Here is a 21,676-nt window from a genome sequence, read left to right on the forward strand (position 1 = left end):
GTCAGAGAGTCACAGTGACCGTGATTGTGATGGTCAGAGAGTCACAGTGACCGTGATTGTGAGGGTCAGTGAGTCACAGTGACCGTGATTGTGAGGGTCAGTGAGTCACAGTGACCGTGATTGTGATGGTCAGTGAGTCGCAGTGACCGTGATTGTGATGGTCAGTGAGTCGCAGTGACCGTGATTGTGAGGGTCAGTGAGTCACAGTGACCGTGATTGTGATGGTCAGAGAGTCACAGTGACCGTGATTGTGATGGTCAGTGAGTCGCAGTGACCGTGATTGTGATGGTCAGTGAGTCGCAGTGACCGTGATTGTGAGGGTCAGTGAGTCGCAGTGACCGTGATTGTGATGGTCAGTGAGTCGCAGTGACCGTGATTGTGATGGTCAGTGACCAGTGACCGTGATTGTGATGGTCAGTGGCGGTAGTGACCATGATTGTGAGGGGCAGTGACCACAGTGACCGTGATTGGGAGGGTCAGCGAGTCACAGTGACCACTCCGTGTGGCCTGCTTGGAGCGGGAAATTGAGTGTGCCCCGCACAATCATGGCGCCGTTTCCGGTGCAGTCACGTGCTTCCGGTCTGTTGGCAGGGAGGTGGGATTAAAGATGGCGGCGCGGAGCCAGGGCGAAGCTGCCGGTCAGGGTCACTCCCGGCTCCTGCTGGCCGTCCTCCTAAGCGCCCTGAGGAGCTCGCTGGGCACGACACACTGGATTGTGACCGAGGACGGGAAGATTCAGCAGCAGGTAGGACCGGAGGAACAGTGAGGAGTGAGGGAGGGGAGAGGCGGGGGGGAGGGGGGAGGGAAGAGGAGGAGAGGGGGAGGGAAGAGGAGGAGAGGGGGAGGGAAGAGGAGGAGAGGGGGGTGGGGAGGGAAGAGGAGGAGAGGGGGGTGGGGAGGGAAGAGGAGGAGAGGGGGGTGGGGAGGGAAGAGGAGGAGAGGGGGGTGGGGAGGGAAGAGGAGGAGAGGGGGGTGGGGAGGGAAGAGGAGGAGAGGGGGGTGGGGAGGGAAGAGGAGGAGAGGGGGGTGGGGAGGGAAGAGGAGGAGAGGGGGGTGGGGAGGGAAGAGGAGGAGAGGGGGGTGGGGAGGGAAGAGGAGAGGGGGGTGGGAAGAGGAGGAGAAGGGGGAATGGAGAGAAGAACAGGAGAGAGGGGGGAATGGAGGGACGAGGAGAGGGGGGGAATGGAGGGACGAGGAGGAGGGGGGAGGGATGAGGAGGGGGAGGGGAGGAACGGGGAGGGGGAGGGACGGGGAGAGGGGGAGGTGAGCGGGGGAAGTAGGGAAGAGGGTGAGGAGGGAGGAGAGTGGAGGGAGAGGAGAAGGAATGGAGGGAAGGAGGAAGGAGGGGGGATGGAGGGAAGGGGAGGGAAGAGGGGGAGGGCGGGAAGAGGGAGAGAGGGGAGGGCGGGAAGAGGGAGAGAGGGGAGGGCGGGAAGAGGAAGAGGAGAGAGGGGAGGGCAGGAAGAGGAAGAGGAGAGAGGGGGAGGGCGGGAAGAGGGAGAGGAGAGAGGGGGAGGGTGGGAAGAGGGAGAGGAGAGAGGGGGAGGGTGGGAAGAGGGAGAGGAGAGAGGGGGAGGGTGGGAAGAGGGAGAGGAGAGAGGGGGAGGGTGGGAAGAGGGAGAGGAGAGAGGGGGAGGGTGGGAAGAGGGAGAGGAGAGAGGGGGAGGGTGGGAAGAGGGAGAGGAGAGAGGGGGAGGGTGGGAAGAGGGAGAGGAGAGAGGGGGAGGGTGGGAAGAGGGAGAGGAGAGAGGGGGAGGGTGGGAAGAGGGAGAGGAGAGTGGGGGAGGGTGGGAAGGAGAGGAGAGAGGGGGAGGGAAGAGGGAGAGGAGAGGGGGAGGGAAGAGGACCGGAGGGGAGGAGGAGGGACGAGGGGGAGGGAAGGGGAGTGGAGGGGGAGGTAGGGAAGAGGGGATGAGGAGAGGTGGGAGAGAGGGAAGAGGGGATGAGGAGAGGTGGGAGAGAGGGAAGAGGGAGAGGAGAGGTGGGAGAGAGGGAAGAGGGAGAGGAGAGGGGAGGGATGAGGAGGGAAGAGGGGGTGAGGAGAGGTGGGAGAGAGGGAAGAGGGAGAGGAGAGGGGAGGGATGAGGAGGAGGAGAGGGGGAGGTAGGGAAGAGGGGGTGTGGAGGAGGGAGAAAAGGGGGAGGGAGGGAAGAGGGAGAGGAGTGGGGAGGGGAGAGGAGAGGGGGAGGGAGGAAGAGGAACGAGAGGGAGGGGGCAAGAGGAAAGAACAGGGTGTGGAGGCAGAGAGGAAGGGAGGGGGGAAGAAAAGGAAGAAGAATGTGGGGAAGAAAAGGAGAGGGGAGGGGGCTAGGGATGGGGAGTAGGTGTGAGTGGTGGGAGAAGGGGAGGGGGTATGTGGAGACAAGTGTCTTATCTCTTCCTGTTTTAAGGTTGTGACAGGAGGAGTGTTATCGCTGCTGGACCACTCTTTTCAGGTTTTGTAAGGTTATCCCAGTCCAAGACTGAGAGATTACACTTCATGTTCCTCTGGCGGGAGTTTGGCTATATTTGAAAAACTGTCCTTGCTTTGAGTGATTTATTTATATATGCTTCAGATCCGTTGGTTTGTCTTTGTGTTTTGGTAAGTCTTAAAAGTGGATATAACTGGTGAGGACTAACATGTTTCACCTCTCCAATAATCTTTTTCGGTGCACACACTCGTTCTTTAGGGCAGTACTGAAGCGAGCAACGTAACAAACTGGTATAACTGTGGGTATTCTATGTCAAATTGACTTGTTATATTGGAGTTTGGAATTTAATTGTTTGAAGCTCAAGGTCTGAACTACCTAATGACTATTTGTTTGAAATGCTGCAATCCCCATTTTCTTAGTTTTCAATGGTTCACATTAAAATCAGCAATTCACGCCTGTACTGGATGGGTGAAAAGAGCACTAATTTTTTGATTTGAGTTAAAACCATAGAAAATTGCCTCCTAGACAGTGGTTGAATCTTTGGATATTGCTGATCAGAAATGTTTGTGTTGGCTCTTGTGGTTTCAGAAAGCCATGATGAAATTATAGCTCTCAACTATCATTATTCATACACTATATAACAATTGCCAGTACTCCAAACTCAAAACAGAAATTGCTGGAAAAACCAGCAGGTCTGGCATCATCTGTGGAGAGAGAAAGAGTTAACGTTTCGAGCCTGTATGAAAAAGTCACACAGACTCGCAATGTTAACTCTGTTTCTCTCTCCGCAGATGCTGCCAGATTTGCTGGATTTTTCCACATTTTCTGTTCTTATTTCAGATTTCCAGCATCCACAGTATTTTGTTTTTATCTCCTGCAGAATTCTTTCAAAAAGAAAATAAAATGCTGCATTTGTGTGTAGCTTGTTTACCAAACTTATCAGCTAATGTATGTGAATATAAAATCTGGATTAGAGATTTATCCATGCATTTATCTGGCCTAAATATGCATAATATATGGTAGTCAGAAGAGTATGCTATATTAAATTAACTTTACAAATATCTACACCATACGCCGAATAAATGTGTCTCAAAGTAAAATTCCACTTTTATTTCAATATTTACATCTTGTACATTTTATGTATTCTCGCTAAAACATTAAAGCTGTGGACTAATCTTAATCTGATCGATGGTTGTTTTGTTAAAATGATTGTTTTTGTGTGTAAATCAGATACGTGCCCACAAGTTGTTTTTGTGTTGGGGCTTGTAGTGATTACATTGCAACACCAGGAGCTATTGATATGTCACGTGTAGATGTTTAACAAGTCATTTGATGCTTTAAATCTGTGGTATTTGGGTTTACTGTGACGAGCTGACCTCAGAGTTATAAATAGAGATTCAATAGCAGAAAAGCGCGATGGACAGTTTCAGTTTATTTCTCAATGCTTTTCTATGAAGAGGTGATGTAGAACAAAAGAATGGTTCAGTTGGGTGGTTGTTTTTGTACAGTACTGATCAAGGAGCAGTATAAAATTAACATGATTTTGTTCCACATTTCAATATCAATTGTCAGTTTCTTAAATGAACAAAGTACATTTCTTAAGCATTTTTATAAACTGTTGAGTTGCAGCTGACGAATAGTGATTTTGGACATGTAAAGCTACTCCGTTTTGATCGATATAGAGCATTTTCAGACATTGTTGTCCCTGTTCATGTAAAAAATATCTAGGGTTGGTGATAAATTCCCAGATTTCTGCATGCTGAGAAATGAAGCCTGTTATTGTCATGAGAAAATTTCATCAATTAAAAATCTAATAGGTTCTCCTTTTATTGGAAGTGATGGCATGAAAGGGAGCATCTTGTAGTTGGTCCCCTTTGTAATATTGTCTGTAAGCTAGTAGCTTCATGTTCTGTGATTGACCTCACAAACTTGAAATTTGGCGCTTTAGGTATAACTTAAACTCTACAGGGGTAATTTTCACCTTGATTGTTTGGGCGGTAACCCAACACGGTGAATCACTGTGCGTCGTGGAATCCACCTACTTGTCATTCCATAGTGAAATCAAAATCAAGTGGATTCAAAAATTGGTGATGTATCTGTTTTGCATCCAGGCAGTGATTTTTTTAAAAAGTTCTTTGGGATGTAGGCATCGCAGGCAAAACCCATCTGTTGCCCATCCCTAATTGCCTTTTGAGCTGAGGTGCTTGTTTGGCCATTTCAGAAGGCAGTTAAAAGTCAACCACATTACTGTGGGTCTGGAGTTAGATGTAGACTAGACCAGGTAAGGACAGTGAACCAGATGGGTTTTTACAACAACTGATGATGATCGAGATGGTCTCTTTGCTGATACTAGCTCTCAATTCCAGATTTATTAATTGAACTTAAATTCCACCAGCTGCCGTGGTGGGATTTGAACCCATGTCCCCAGAGCATTATCCTGGGCCTCTGGATTACTAACCCAGTGACAATACCACTCTGCCACCATTTCGTCCTCCTCCTTCCCAACCCCCCCCCCCCCGCAAAAAGCATGATTGTTTAAAGTTCAGGCATGGCACTGCGCAGTCCTGATAAACAGCTGATTTATATTAATTTAATAGTTCAGAAGTGTATGAGCTACATTTTTTAAAAGTGTATCCTTGAGTCAGAAAAGATATAAGGATCAAGTGAGATAAAAATAAAGCTTTGTGACAGAGTTGTGCATTAAATGTTATAGCCTCTGATGGCATCTGCAGTCTCCAGATCCCATCCTATTAAATGGGCTTCTCAAGAATCCTGTCCTGATTTCAATGTAATGACTGTTGATTTTTTTAAATCACTGTGAAATCTGAAATAAATATGATTAAGTGCATGAAAGTGGCTAAAACAATATCTATCTGCAAGATCAGTGGCATGCGCTTTCTGTCAGAGTATGTCATATAACTTAATTTCTCGCTGCCTGTATACAGGAAAGGCAAAAGCGGATTAGCTTATACCTTTTTAAAAGTTTGTAAAGCGAATGTTTTAGTTTGTCCGACTGAACTACCTAGATTTTCTTAGCATAGCAGACTAACTTCATTCCTTAATCTGGCAAATTATGAATATTGTCAATATTGCCATGCCACTCTTCCGTATCCAAACTGCACTTAAGAATTTTGATGGGAGAGAATGAAAACAGTGGCACCTTGCGAAATGTTCTTTGAAAATCTAAGTGCAGCGCTATCAGTTGTTTTTAGAGACTATAGTAGTATTTATGATTTTTAATAGTTTTGATAAAGCATTGGTAATTTGAAATATATCAACTAGCACTGAATTTAACTTTAAGCAGGATTTCAGTTTCATGGAATTTGTTGGGATTTTTACTACCATGAAAAGTAAAAATTGATGCAGCCTTCATGTAACCATCCATTGAGGATCCAAATCAGGAGAGAGGAGAAAACACCACTAGATTTTATTTGAAAAGTCATCTGTTTGCAGAACATGGTTATGTTGGTGTTCTTGCACTGCTTTTAGTGGAAGCCAAATTGAGATGATCTTAATACTGGCAGCCCTAGAGTATATTGAATGAAGCAGTGTGATAACAGAGGATTAGGTACGGTATTACTCATTAGAGCAGAGAACACGATGACGGGTAATGGGCCCAATTTTGCAATCAGCAATGAACGGACGATGTTGGTTGCTGATGTCGGGTAAAGCTGTCCATAGAGATTTAGCAGGCTTCAAAGCATAGGTTTCATTTTTTCCAGTTAGCACCTTCTACTGTAGATCAATGACATCTAGAAACTAGAGCCGGAAACAGGCAGTTTGAATCATTCTCACCAGTAGCGAAGCAGGATGTAAAATGCAGGCAATATAAGCCATCTGTGATTACACTGCTTCCTTCAATATATTCTAGGGCACCCAGTATTAAGATCATCTCAATTTGGAGCAAGAACAACAATATAACCAATGTAAAGCAGCCCACTTGGTTGGCATCCTTTCCACAAACATTCACTTCCTCCATTACTGAGGCACAGTAGCTGCAGTGTGTGCCATCCACATGATGCACCGCAGGAACTCACCAAGGCTCCTTAGGCAGCACCTTCCAAACCCATGACCGCTACCATCTAGAAGGACAAGGGCAGCAGATACATGGGAACACCACCACCTGCAAGTTCCCTTCCAAGCCACTCACCATCCTGACTTGGAAATATGTTGCTGGAACAAAATCCTGGAACTCCCTACCTACCAGCACTGTGGATGTACTTACACCACTGCAGCGGTTCAAGAAGACAGCTCACCACCACCTTCTCAAGGGCAATTAGGGGTGGGCAATAAATGCTGGCCCAGCCAGCGATGCCCACATCCCGTAAATGATTTTTAAAACTTCTACAGAAAGAAAAATAAATATGTGAACATACATGGGATTATGAGAGAAACACAAATAGCAGAACATTAATTTTAAAAATTTTAATTAATTTCTACACATTCTGAGGGAATGAGAGTACAGCTTGTAAAATGTAAGTTTGACAGGGCCATAGAGGTTGTTCAGCAATGATGACTTTACTGTTTTAAAAATTGTCAATTGAACAAGCCTTAGTATTTTTATTGGTTTCTGCAGTGAGAATAATGGGTCATTATCTGAGGTTCACAATGAACCAGTGATTTCTAAACATTCCACCTGTGAAAACTGTTAGAGCGCATCCTGTGGAGGAACAGGCGATTGCTGACAGCAGCTTCTGGCATTCACACGTGCACAGTGAAATGCGGAAATCTGAAGTTGCTGTCAGCATCATGTAATAACAAAAGCAAGGGTGGCAGCCTCACCTTTATTACTATCCAAAACTCCAAGCCATTGTCCTTTGTACTGTTCAAGTCCCCCTGTTTGAGGTTATTCTGTGTCTTTTGAAGTAAAAAAAATGGCCACAAGGGCTTTCCTGTACTGAAATCCTTAATTCTATAAGAACAGAAGTGGATGCTGGAAGATGTTAGCCAAGATATGATTGAATATGAATATATTTGGCTTAGTATCTTCACATGAGTCAAAATTATTTTTGAGAGAATATATCAGGTCTCCTTCTCTATTTGTCCAGTGCACCATTGGGATTATGTCAGTGTGTCAGTTCAGGCAGCTGCTTAGTAATAAGAGTATGTTGAGATGACTTGACTTATGAGTGTTGTTTCCAAACCTGTTGGGCTTCAGATCAAACTGGCTTCAAATTATCACATTCCTCTGACTCAATAGCTGAGATTGTTATGTCATAGCTGAGAAAGGTTTGTTAAGGGGAGGAGCCGAAGGGCCTTTTTCTGTGCTGTAGACCTCCATGACTCTATAAAGTGTAGGCTGAAGCAAATGTCCTCTCAAACTGGAGAGTACATTGAAGTGCACTCTTAACATTACAAAGTAATTATTTTACTTTGCATTATAAAATTAATATAAGAAAAGCCTTTTGTAATGTAGACTTCGTTTTACCAAAGTATTCAGACAATTGTTATTTTTCTAAAGAAATCATGTTGTAAAGGATGTGTGAGATAAAATTCTAGTACTTGAAAAGGCAAAATAATGTGCTTAACACATCTAAACTTCCACAAAGATTAAGTCTTTCGGATACCACAATAGCCGCAAATAACCAATAGCATTGCACTTGGTTTTGACATTCTGCCTACCCCACAATTGAGCAATGTGGTATTTGAATTTGTGCTAGTGTGATGCCAGGTACATAGACCATACATCCCAATGATTGGCTGATTGCCATTATGAGCAACCTGCTAATGGATTCAGAGTACAGACTATACTCAACTAGCCCACGCTTGCAAAGCCAAAAACAAAATGCCTCGGCCAATCAGAGTCAATTTGCCAACCCAACCGCACCCTTTTCTCCTGTAGTATAATTAATTTGTTTTGATTGATTGAAATTTGGCATTCTTGTGTTTATCCTGATGAATGCAAGATAAAAAGCTTTAGCAACATGCCTCTCTTTTCAGCAATATTTAAGTTCTGTACTACCAAACAACTGTTTGTAAAAGATTACATGGCACTCATTCAAAGAAAAGGACCTAAGTTAGCCCCAGTGCCCTGGGCAATATTTATCCCCTAACCAACATCACAAAAAAAAACAGATTATCTGGCCCTTATTACATTGCTGTTTGTTGGAGCTTGCTGTGCACACATATGAAATAGGAGCAGAACTAGGCCATTCAGCCCCTCAAGCCTGCTCCGTATTTCAATAAAATCGTGGCTGATCTGTTTGTTTAGAATTCCAAATTTCTATCTACCTCCGATAACTTTAGATTTTTGTCAGGCAAGGGAATCAATCTACCTCCGCCTTAAAAATATTCAGTGACCCCCACCTCCACTACCTTCTGAGGCAGAGAGTTCCAAAATCTCCCAACCCTTAGAGAAAAAAAAATCACATTAAAAGAGTACCCCTTTGTTCTGGATTCACCCGCAAGAGGAAATATCCTTTCCACATCCACCTTGTCATATACTTCAATCAAGTTATCCCTCAATCTTCTAAACTCCAGTGGAAACAAGCCTAATCTGTCTAACCTACCCTCATAAGACAACTTGCTCATCTCACATATCAATCTAGTAAACCTCCTCTGAAACATCTCCAATGCACTTACGCCCTTCCTTAAATAAGAAGACCAAAACTGCACACACTACTCATGATGCGGTCTCACCAATGCCCTGTACAACTGAAACATAACATCCTCACTGTCCAATTCCTCTCATGATAAAGGATAGCATTCCATTAGCCGCCTTAATTACCTTCTGTACTTGCATACTAACTTTTTGTGTCTCATGCACCAGAACATTTAGATCCCCCTGCAGTTTGGAATTCTGCAGCTGTTCGCTGTTTAAGTAATACTCTGCTTTTTTATTCTCCCTACCAAAGTGAACAACTTCACATTTTCCCACATTAAACTCCATTTGTAAGATTTTTGCCCGCTCACTCAACCTATCTATATCTGTCTGCAGCCTCCTTATGTCCTCTTCGCACCATACTTTGCTACCTATCTTTGTGCCGCCTGCAAATTTAGCTATCATGCTTTCGCTCCCCTCATCTAAGTTATTGATATAATTTGAAAAAAGTTGAGGCCCCCAGCACAGGCCTCAGTGGGACTCCACTCGTCATATACTGTCAATCAGAAAAAGACCCATTTATGCATACTGTTTTTTGTCAGCCAGCCAGCCAATATGCTGTACATGCTAATATGTTACCCCCTACACCATGTGCTTTTATTTTCTGCAGTAACCTTTGATATGGCACCTTATCATATGCCTTCTGGAAATCCTAATACAGCACTTCTTTAGGCTTTCTTTTATCCATGGTGCATGTTACTCCTTCAAAGAACTCCAATAAATTGGTTAAACATGATTTCCCTTTCACAAAACCATGCCCACTCTTCCTGATTACCTGGAGTTTCTCTAAAGAAGGATGGAGGGCTTTGTGAGGTGTGACAATGTGAGATCTTGAAAGCTGACTGTGAAACAGATTGGTGGGGAAAAAGCCTCGAACCACCCTGCAGAAGTTTGCTGTTCCAGTAATCAAAGTTTTGTTAAAAGCCTTTGGAAGCCTGGTTTAGTAGAAATTTTGGGAACTTTTACAACTGTGTAATTGTAATTTTGTGTGCGCATTTTAGTTTTTTCTTAATAAATGTTTTAAATTAATCTTTAAAATTTCTAATGGTGATAGCGGATTCATTTTTCTGATTTCAGTGTACAAACCTTCTCGTATTAAATATAAATTGCAAAATCGTTGTGATAGCCTGGCCAAGTTTCCCTTGTGGATTTGGTCAGCCTGGCAAATACCACCTGCCATATCACAACACTCATTAACTAATCCTGTCACATTACGCAATACCAAGTCTAATATAATCTGCTCTCTGGTTGGTTCCAGAACATGTTGCTCTACCTTCTAAGCATTCTATGAACTCCTCTTCCAGGCTACTACTGCCAATCTGTTTTTTAAAATCACCCATGGTTATTGTTGTCCCTTTATCACACGCACCCAATATTTCTTCTTGCATACTTTGTCCTACATCATGGCTACTATTAGGGGGCCTGAAGACCACTCCTACTCGTGACTTTTTTTCCCTACTATTCCTCATCTCCACCCAAACCGATTCTACATCCTGATCTCCTGAAGCAAGATCACCTCAACCTATTACACCAATGCCATCCTTAATCAACAGTGCCACCCCTCCACCTTTACCTAGCTTCTTATTCTTCTTGAATGTCATATATTCAGGACCCAATCCTTGTCATCCTGCAGCCATGCCTCTGTAATCACTATCAGATCATATTTATTTACTTCACTGTGCGAGATCAATTCATTTACTTTGTTATGAATGCTATGCAAATTCAGATACAGAGCATTTAGTTTTGCCTTTGTTACACAGATAACAACTAGTCTTGTCTTTTGGCATATCCTCAAGTTTTATCTCTCCATCCCTTCCTGCTATTCCATGACCCTTACTTCCTACATTACTATTGAATCTGCTCCTTGATTTGCCACATCTACCCAAGCTTGATCCCCCAGCCCGCCCTTGTTTAGTTTAAAGCCCTCCCTACTTCCCTAGTTATGTGATTTGCAAGGACACTCGTCCAAGCACGGTTCAGGTATAGCCCGTCCCAAGAGTACAGCCCTCACTTTCCCAAGTACTGGTGCCAGTGCCCCATGAACCAGTCTTTGAGCCACAAATTCATCTCTCCAATCTTACATGTGCTATGCCAATTTGCATATCGCTCAGGTAATAATCAAGACATTATCTTTGAGATTCTGCTTCTTAATTTGATACCTCGCTTCTCATACTGACTATGCAGAACCTCTTTCCTTATCCTATGTATGTCGCTAGATCTTCCCTCTTCCATTGCAAATTCCTTTCCAGCCCTGAGCAGATGTCCCCTGAACCCTGGCATCAGGCAGACAACACAGCTCCTGGACACTCACTCTTTGCTGCAGAGAACAGTGTTAATCGACCTCAGTATGCAGACCCCTACTGCCACTACATCCCTGTTTGCTCCCCACCCCATTTGAATGGTTTCCTGTGCCATAGCCAGCCTGCTCATCTTGGTTTCGTCACACAGCTTGTGAGCACCTCAAACCAGTTTGACAATTGCAACATCTGAGATTTCTCCACTGCTGTCCACTTTGCCTGCCTCACTCACGGTCACGTCCTCCTGCCCCTCATCGCTGACTAAGAAGACCACCCTATTCTAAGAGGTGTGACTGTCCTCTAGAACAAATTGCCCATGCATTTCTCTCCCTCCTTTATGTTGCACAGTATCTGCCGTTCAGCCTCCAGATCAATAATCCTGATCTGGAACTCCTCTAGCTGCTTGCACTTTCGATGGACGTGTTTGTCTTGGATCGCCTTGGTGTCCTAAAGCTCCACAGCTGCAGCATAACACCTGTCCTGCCATTGTTACTTATGTTATTTAGTTAACTTAATTTAACTATCTTCTTAATTAACTTAGAATAATTCCCATGTATACCACATCTCTTTCCCTGTGCACCGAATTCCCACATGAACCTAATTCGCTACTCACTCGGTCTCAGTCTCACTTGGCATAGTTGCCAGTTTCCTTGCGCGCCCCTAACTGTGCGGCTTGAAATGCCTGTCTCTGTTATAGACCCTCTGATGAGTCACTAGCTAGTTTAGCTTCCTGCTACAGTAATTAAAACCACTTGAACCAATTTTCAGGTGATTGACAGATAATTGCCACTCCAGGCAGTTCTCAATTTAACAAGCTAGCCTAACTTACTTGAAGGTTAGTGCTATGTCAGATCTTGATTCTTAATCTATAGTTAAACCTGAAAAGGACTTACCAGAATTTACCATGTGAACCTAATTTGCGACTCACTTAGTCTCCGTCTTACTCTAGCATAGTCGCCTGGCTCCTCGCGTGCCCCTTACTGGTAATCATAGGTTGTCACATTTCCTACATTAGAACAGTACTTTGGCTGTAAAACGCTTTGAGATGTTCAGCAGTCGTGCAAGGTGCTATTTAAGACCAAGTCTTTTCTTACCTCTCAACCTGCAACATCAAAAACAACACTTGTCATTTAACTAATCATTGTTTGTGGGACCATGCTATACACTAATTGGTGGTTGTGCTTCCCTACATTACAGCAGTGACTACACTTCAAATGAAAGTACTGTATATATTCATGTAGAAGGCAATTTCATGTAAAAGTTGACCCCTCGACTTTTGGCTTAAAGAATTGGTCTCAAATTCAGCATTTGCACGAATCTATGTGGTAATTGCTTCTCAATGCTTTGGGCCATCCTGAGTCATGAAAGGCACTATATGAGTGCAAGTTTTTCTTAATCTGGATTTGCAATGCCATTTAAAATTAAGTAAAACCCGCTCAAATATTTTGGTACTATATATACTATAAAGGTTCATGAACATTTGACAAGGATCCCAATTTAATGGACAGTTATTATTCGAGGGCTATTTTCAGGCACCCTAACAGTTTGTATTATGCCATTTCCTGATGGGGTGAGCTACTGAATTTGGACATGCTGCTCTGGGAAGCTGCCCACTGGAAATCTGCACATCCCTATGGTTGGATCAGTGACAATGATTACTCACGCAGAGCTCCTAGCAGCTAAATACAGCAACGTAAAAGGTAGGAGAAGAAAATGCTATTTGACTTGACTTATTGAAGCTTCCTACATTCACAACTTAGCTCTGAAAACAGAAAGACTTGCATTTATATAGTGCCTTCATTGACCTCAGCCTCTGGATAGCCCAAAGCACTTTACAGCAAAGAAGCACTTCTGAAGTGTTGTTACTGTTGGAATGTAGGAAAGGCAGCAGCCTATTCACGCACGGCGAGCTCTCACAAATAGCAATGACCAGGTAACCTGTTTGTTTTTGTGATATTGGTTTTTAAGGGATAAATATAGGCCAACAGACCAGTAATACCTTCCCTGTTCCCCTTCAAAATAGTGTCATGGGATATTTTACATACACCTAAGAGCAGATGGGGCCTCGGGTTTAACACCTCATTTGAAAGACAGCACCACTGACACAGCATTCTCTCAGTGCTGCACTGGAGCGTGAGCCTAGATTTTTGTGCTCAAGTCTCTGGAGTGGGGTTTGAAACCACAACCTTTTGATTCTGTTAAACTTCAACTGTATTTGAATTTCCCCGATGATTTTGTCCACGTTTTGTTCTATTTACTTTGAGGTAATATTCCAGGTTTGCCTTAACTATACCATTTCATATTTGACACATTGTAATGCAGTCCTCACTTAATTGCCATCTTTCCAGCCTGTTAAGATTGATATAAAAACAGAAAGCAGTAGAAACACTTAGGTCCGGCAGCATCTGTGTAGAGAGAGACGGAGTTAATGTTTTGAGTCCAATACTCTTTGGAACAGTTCCGAAGAAGAGTCATATTGAACTCATTGTTAACTCTGTTTCCCTCTCCGCATATGCTGCCAGACCTGAGTTTTTCCAGCACTTTCTTTTCACTTCAGGCCTTCAGCATTTGCAGTATTTTGTTTTTATGTTAAGATTAGTAACTCATCCCTTTTACATTTGATTACAGTCCCATTACTTTTTTTTTCAATCCATGTGTATCATTTTTTATATTAGCAGAACTAAACACAGCACTGCAGGTTTGTCTGACCAATGAACTGTAAAATCATTCAGTTTTTAAATTCCTTTCTGTGTAATCTGTGATAGAAATATAGAAAATAGGAGCAGGAGTAGGCCATTCGGCCCTTCGAGCCGGCTCCACCATTCATTATGATTATGGCTGATCATCCAAATCAATAGCCTGCTCCCGCTTTCTCCCCATATCCTTTGATCTCTTTCACCCCAAGAGCTATATCTAACTCCTTCTTGAAAGCATAAAATATTTTGGCCACAACTACTTTCTGTGGTAATGAAGTCCACAGGCTCACCAGTCTCTGGGTGAAGAAATTTCTCCTCATCTCAGTCCTAAATAGTCTACCCGGTATCCCCAGACTGCGACCCCTGGTCCTGGACTCCCCCACCATCAGGAACATCCTCCCTGCATCTACCCTGTCTAGCCCTGTTAGAACTTTATAGGTTTCTATGAGATACCCCTTATTCTTCTGAACTCCAGCAAATATAATCCTAACCGACTCAATTTCTCCTCATATGTCAGTCCTGCCATCCCAGGAATCAGTCTGATAAACCTTTGCTGCACTCCCTCTATAGCAAGAACATCCTTCCTCAGATAAAGAGACCAAAACTGCACACAATATTCCAAGTGTGCTCTCACCAAGGCCCTGTACAATTGCAGCAAGACATCCCTGTTCCTGTACTTGAATCGTCTGGTTATGAATACCATTTGCCTTCTTTACCGCCTGCTGCACCTGCATGCTTACCTTCAGCAACTGGTGCATGAAGACACCCAGGTCTCGTTACACATTCCCCTCTCTCAATTTATAGCCATTCAGATAATCTGCCTTCCAGTTTTTGCTGCCAAAATGGATAACCTCATATTTATCCACATTATATTGCATCTGCCATGCATTTGCCCACTCACTCAGCTTGTCCAATCACCCATGATGAATACCTAGTTCATGGTCGATGTTAATATTTTAGAGGTAATATTTAGTTCTGGGAAGAATAATGTTTAATTGTAGAAAATGGGATTAATGGAACGAAAGCAGCTTGGAGCCTATTACACTTAAAAGGTTGAGGCCATGTTGACTTGAGAGGTAAATAACTCAAAAGGAAAGTTCCTAAAACAGCAAGTGGGCTTACTCAGCTGGAGAACTGGAGACATGGTTTCTACACTGTAGCCTAGAGAGTTTTTTGGGTAATCAGAACTAAATTTGTTTAATTCATCATGGAGATGGATGGAGCTTCAGATTCTCTGATTTTGATTTATCAGAGTATTCGACAGCTGGGGAAGTGGAAAAACCAAAAGGGTACTGCTGTTCACAGGCTCCAGGCAGTTCGGACTCAGAGATGTCCTGGGGAGCTGAGAATGTGGTGCAAGATAATTGGTTCCATGCTAGGCTGTTAGGGCTTGGAGAAGCCCCAGGAGCCATTTATAGCTCAGTGCAGCAGGGTGGAGTTCAGAGAAACCCAGAGGCATTGCGAGTTTAGTGAAGCTACCAGTCTGCAAACAACCTGGAATTGTGCTGATAATTAGAGGTGGGAGTGCAGTTTTGTGAATCCCGTGGAACACAGCCTCTCTCTCCTTCATTGTCGCTGGGTCAAAAATCTGGAACTTCGTCCTAATAGCACTGTGAGTGTACCTACACCACCTGTATTGCAGTGGTTCAAGAAGCTGGCGCAACAACATCTTTTAGGCTTGGGTAATGTTGACCAGCCAGTAATGCCCACATCCCATGAATGAATAGAAGAAATGCTACTTGACTTGCTGAGTATCAGTTTATATTTTAGGCTTCCATTATCCACAGTATTTTTTAATGCTCAAGTATTTTCGGGCTCCAGTACACTAAATTAGCCATTCAAATGAATCTGAGTTCATGAGGGCAGTGATTATCTGTCTTTAGATATTACTTCACTGTTAGGTGTAAAGAAATGGTTGCTGAACCAAGGAGGGAGAGAGCAATTAAGAGGACTTTCTGAAAGTTTGGCTACAGAAATATGTTTTAGAGTAAGTTTCTAAAGTTGCAGGTAGTAGACGCAGACAGATTTGAGGGGGCGTTATGAATTTTGGTCTGCCGTAGGTATCTTGGGTTCAGTGGTGTCAGTTGCTCTTAAATGCAGTTGACTGTTGCTGCTGTACATCTGCATGTTCAATAGCATACCCAGGAATGTGACAAGCCTCACCTTGTGATGCAAGATAGGAATTTGTTCCTTTTGCACTGACTGTTTCACTTTTTTTATTCATTCATGGGATGTGGGCTTTGCTGCCAGGCCAGCATTTATTGCCCATCCCTAATTGCCCTGGAGAAGGTGGTGGTGAGTTGCCTTCCTGAACTGCTGCAGTCCATGTGGCATAGACACACCCATTGTTATGTTAGGGAGGGAGTTTCAGGATTTTGACCCAGCGACAGTGAAGGGATGGCAGTATATTTCCAAGTCAGGAAGGTGAGTGGCTTGGAGGGGAACTTCCAGGTGGTGGCATTCCCATGTGTCTGCTGCCCTTGTCCTTCTAGATGGTAGTGGTCGTGAGTTTGAAAGGTGCTGTCTAAGGAGGCTTGGTGAGTTCCTGCAGTGCACCCTGTGGATGGTACATACTGCTGCCACTGCGCGTCGGTGGTGGAGGGAGTGAATGTTTGTGGAAGGGATGCCAATCAAGTCAGCTGAGTGACTTGCCACAGGAATCCTAGCCTCTGACCTGCTCTTGTAGCCACAGTATTCATAATGGTGGAATTCTAAATGCAAACTGAACAAACACTTGATGAGAAAAGGCTTCATATGAATTGATGAGCTACTTTATTTTTTGAGTGCACTCACTTTAATTTATAATGCATAACAAAAAATATGACACATTCCCACATATCAGGTGGTTCCACCTGACTGACACAGGATAATTTCAGATTGTTCCCAACTGTTGGGTGCTTGTCCTTTCATTTGCCGTTACATTTCTGCAGTCCTTCATTTGTTCAACCACATCTTCACCTCCACCTCTGCTCTAGTGCAGGGGTTACCAAACTGTGGGCCTCAAACCCCAGTGAGGCCGCAGGATGAGATTTTGGGGTTGTGAGCTCCGAGCCAGCAATGTCGGCCGTGGAGCTTGGACTGAGTTTTGACAGCTGCAAGTGCCCTGTAAATGTACATGTGTTTTTCTGTTGGCCTGGTCAGCTAGTTGCCAAATATTTCTAACTGAGATCACTTTGAACAACATCTTGTTTGTGTACATACTACACAGAGCTTCACATCACGTTTGGATTCTAACCGTCAAACCAAAATCCACAGATACAGGATAGAGGTCAGCAGCCCAAGCATGCAAACATACACTTCTGAAGGTGACCTCCCTACTGCAAAATCTTGAATCCTAGTGCTTATCAAAATGAAAAATATTTGTGCTGGGAAATGGAGAGTTGCATGTGTGGTCAAGATGCAAAGTGAAGCTTTCTGAACTTTGCTCCAACAGTGCCTTCTCACTCCAAATTAAGAACACCCCCTACTCTGACACATGTCTATTATGTGGCTTAGAAGATTTGTTGATCCTACTCATGAAGCTGTTGTCAGGTCCTTTTTTTTCCTTTCTGCTTTCAACAGCATTTGACTTCAGCCTTTAAAGCTCCTAGAACGAGTAAAGGCTGATTGGTATTTCCAGGCTTTAGGGAAAATGAGACTTGGAATATCTGAGTACAGCTAGCCTCATTGACTTCATCAAGCACATCTCTTGATTAGTTGTATGCCGAATGCGTTGAGATGTTTGAGAGAAATGGTGAAATACTATCTAAAATGCTATCTTAAAATGTGTGCAAGTTGTGACAATGTGGCTGTGCAGCTGTAAAAATGTAATTTGAGATGACTGGAAGGAAATACTATCATGTTTCTGTTTTTGGCAGGTGGATTCCCCTCTTAATTTGAAACATCCCCATGATTTGGTGGTGTTCATGAGACAGGAAGCGACAGTCAACTACCTCAAAGAGTTGGAAGTAGGTTGAGAAATCCTTTTATTTGACTAAGTTGCATAAAACTTGAGGAAGGAGGAATTTTAATGAAACAGCTGGAATCTTTCAGATGTTATGAGATCATTATTAGAAAAGGTTAATATAACATTTTGTTTTGTAATATAGACTAAAGAATACTGGTAGTAACTTGAAAGACAATCTGACTACCAAGCTGATTATTCTTTCTTGTAAACTTCCCATTTCAGTTTACTTAAGAATCGTTATGGAAGTTATTGTTCTTCTGACATCTCACGTTTTTTATCAAAAACTTGTTACTGAATTTTTACTTCTTTCCATTTGGATTTTGAATCACTGAAAATTTTCAATTTGACTAATACAACAGGCAAAAGATTTATTATTAAGTACTCAACCTTTAGATTTATTTGTTCTGGAGATTTGGATTTTTGTGGACTGAATCCAAATCCAGACAGACTGAGCTTCATGAGAATTCAGGGGTAGGAGATATATAACCTGAACAAAATTGCTGTGGAGATCTCATGAAAAGGAGGAAAATCTATATCAAATTATAATCTTGAGCATATCAAATCCGTCCAGGTAACAAATTTGAGATCCCACTGTGTGACATGAAGGAATGCCAAATTTGGTGCATCAGTTGTCAAATGCATCACTTCACAGGAGATTGAGACATTTTTGGTGAAGCCACTGGCTATTAAAATCATCAGGATGGAACCTGGTGATATGTTAACATGGGTAAAATGATTGTAACCAAGGTTGAAAGTGGGATGACATGTCTCGCAAATAGAAGAAAAGGTCCATTGAGCAGCCCTGGTTGTGTGATTATACACACTCCTTCCCAGCAAACCAGTTTCAGTGTGTAATGTTGGGAGCAGAATATCAGTTCATTTCATCTTCCTTTAAGACTTGCTGAATTGACGTATGTGAACAGAGTATTTGAATGAAAAGGAAGAGGAAGATTGCTACTAAATCAAAAGGAAAAATAATCTAACAGAAGTATCTTCATCATTTTTGTTTAATTCTTTATTAATTGCAACCTTCCATTTTTGACACCAAGTTGGCAAAACACTCACTAAGCAAATTGTGACAAAAGCTGTTTGGGGAACATGAGTGTTTGCACTCATTTGATTAGTAAAAGAACAATGCAGGTTCCAGAAAAACTTAAACTTGGCTACTATTTAAGTTGCAGCCAAAGATTATTATCAAGTCTTATTGATTCCAGTTATGCGTTATTTAGGAATTATGATACAACTTGTTCTATCTTAAAACAATGACATTTATTGAGGTAGTGTGTCTTTATTGTGGAACAATTTATCCTCGGTAATGTCATGTTCAGATAGAAAAAGTAGTCTTAAAGCCTTATCTTTGACCACTAAAAATATTAATTCATCTTCTCTGTACGCAGAAACATTTAGTAGCTCAGAAAATTCATATAGAAGAAAATGAAGATCGAGACACAGGTTTGGAACAGAGACACTACAAAGAGGACTCTGACTGCATTAAAGCCAAAGTGCCCCTCGGGGACCTCGATCTATATGATGGAACATACATTTCTCTCGAGAGCAAGGATATCAGGTTATCTCCCTTGCTATGTTGTGTACCATTCACCAGATTATTTTTTATTTAGCGTCTGCATAGTCAGAGCCAAGGAATAGTGCTGTCCGTGGCAAGGTGTAGTTCTTTAATACCTGCTTTAATTCACTTGGTGGTGAAGTTCAAGGTAGCAATCCACCTCCAAGGTACTGACCATCACAAACAGTTCAGAGAATAGTTTGCACTGACTAGTGCCCTGTATTTGCCATTTCTGCTCTCATCACACCAGAGATGTAGTGATGTCCATGTCCATCATGAATATGAGTACAGGAGTAACTCCAAAGGGAGCTCTGAAGATCAATATCTGGGTCATGCATTAATGATATGTGGGAGGCACTTGCAGAAGGAAATAGTTTGCATAGTGCCATTCAGCTAGGACTATCATTTCCTAACTGGTATCCAGCTCCATCCTTGGCTTTGATTTTCTAGCATTTCTTAGGGAAATGATCCCTTTTGTTAAACCAATCCCAAGCCAGTTGGTGAAGAATGAAGCAAGACATGAATGCTTTTCTTGATATTTATTCACAGCTTGCAGCATAACATATCTGCCTCTGCCTCTCCCACCTCCTAACCCAGTGACCCAGCAGTTTCTCTTTATCCTCTTCTGAGTAACAATAAAATAAAATACTGATTAATCAAATAAACCAATTAAACATATTGATAGCCTCTTAAAGGGGCAAGATTATCTTTATAAGTGCTCTAGGTATTTAATTAAACAGTGGCCTTTACCTTTGTATCTTAACAGCATAATTAACACACAATTAAAACCTATTGTGTTCATGATGACATTAGAGTTGTCGCTTGATGCAGAAGAACATCTGAATAGTTATGCCTTGCATCAGAGGTGAACTGGTAATGCAAGTTACAGTAAATCCCACCATTTTTTTCCTGGTCCTATGCAGTTGGCATTAATTTATGAAAATACTGTTCTTCAATTAGCATTAAATGTGAGTAAAAGCCAGAACCTATTTACAGTTGTTAACCAATCAACTTGATTATCCAGTAGATAAAAACAAAAAAACTGCGGATGCTGGAAATCCAAAACAAAAACAGAATTACCTGGAAAAACTCAGCAGGTCTGGCAGCATCGGCGGAGAAGAAAAGAGTTGAAGTTTCGAGTCCTCATGACCCTTCAACAGAACTGACAGTTCTGTCGAAGGGTCATGAGGACTCGAAACGTCAACTCTTTCCTTCTCCGCCGATGCTGCCAGACCTGCTGAGTTCTTCCAGGTAATTCTGTTTTTGTTTTTGATTATCCAGTAGGTACTCTAGAACATAAAAAAGTAATTATTCCTCTTTTGAGGTGGAATTCCACTACTTTGGGACTGTAAAGGCACACCCCAAGAGTTGACTGAATTATATATGACAGGGATTGATAGGTACTGCAGACTTTGAACTTAAATCTGCACTCACTGAATTGTGAAATCAATACTTCACGAAAAGAAATGACTAATTTATGTGAGGGCTCTAATTCTTTGTGGATATTAATTTATAAGCTTGCAACTTGATTTTTAAACAAATGTTTCTCGTCTTTTTGCCCCCACACATGTATGCATAATTTGTCTGTGGGTATATATGTGTGTATATTATGGGTATCTGTATTTTCAAACCAATTTACCTTCCAGTAGTTTTTTTTAATCATTGCTACAGCTTATTGTAAATTGCAGAGATTGACACATTGTTCTTTTTTGTAGTCCTGAAGAATACATTGATGCAAAAGCCCCATTACCTCCAGACCTAGAAACACCAGACTGTACAAAAACGATGGAGCTTCCATTTAGTATTCATGCCTTTCAGCACTTGAGGGTAAATGCTTTGTTGAAGATTCATTTGATCAGGATAGGAATTGTACTTAAAATAACACTCTTTCTTAATTGGTTAAAGCCCTAACTTCTGATAGGTTACTTTGGAGGTGGCCTTTTTAAAATTTTAATTGTTCCAAAGTAAATAAAAGGCAACAGTAATTTACATTTATTTAGTACGGTTCATGAAAAAAAAAACTAATTTATTTGCACGAGGGAAATAGAAACTGAGCAGGCAGTAAGGAGTTTATGGAAAGGATGAAGAGAACAGTTGAGAAGTGTTTTAGTAAAGTATGAAAGGATGTAGCAGGACAAAGTGACACTTTGAAGCTAAGCCT

At 42.4% G+C, this 21,676-nt stretch overlaps 1 protein-coding gene across 2 annotated transcripts in view; it reads left to right on the top strand.

Moving 5' to 3' along the window:
- Positions 1-592: 592 nt before the first annotated feature.
- ttc17 (tetratricopeptide repeat domain 17) overlaps positions 593-21,676 on the top strand; it is a 117,051-nt gene continuing 95,967 nt past the window's right edge. The window contains exons 1-4 of one of the 2 annotated variants that reach the window (XM_041198127.1): positions 593-745; positions 17,863-17,952; positions 19,349-19,518; positions 21,231-21,342. In XM_041198127.1, coding sequence (XP_041054061.1) covers positions 608-745; positions 17,863-17,952; positions 19,349-19,518; positions 21,231-21,342 — 510 coding nt within the window. In that variant the 5' untranslated portion in view covers positions 593-607. The remainder of the gene's footprint in view (positions 746-17,862; positions 17,953-19,348; positions 19,519-21,230; positions 21,343-21,676) is intronic. The other variant, XM_041198128.1, reaches the window with a different exon arrangement.

Source organism: Carcharodon carcharias, chromosome 10 (genome assembly GCF_017639515.1).
Source record: "Carcharodon carcharias isolate sCarCar2 chromosome 10, sCarCar2.pri, whole genome shotgun sequence".
Taxonomy (NCBI): Eukaryota; Metazoa; Chordata; class Chondrichthyes; order Lamniformes; family Lamnidae; genus Carcharodon; species Carcharodon carcharias.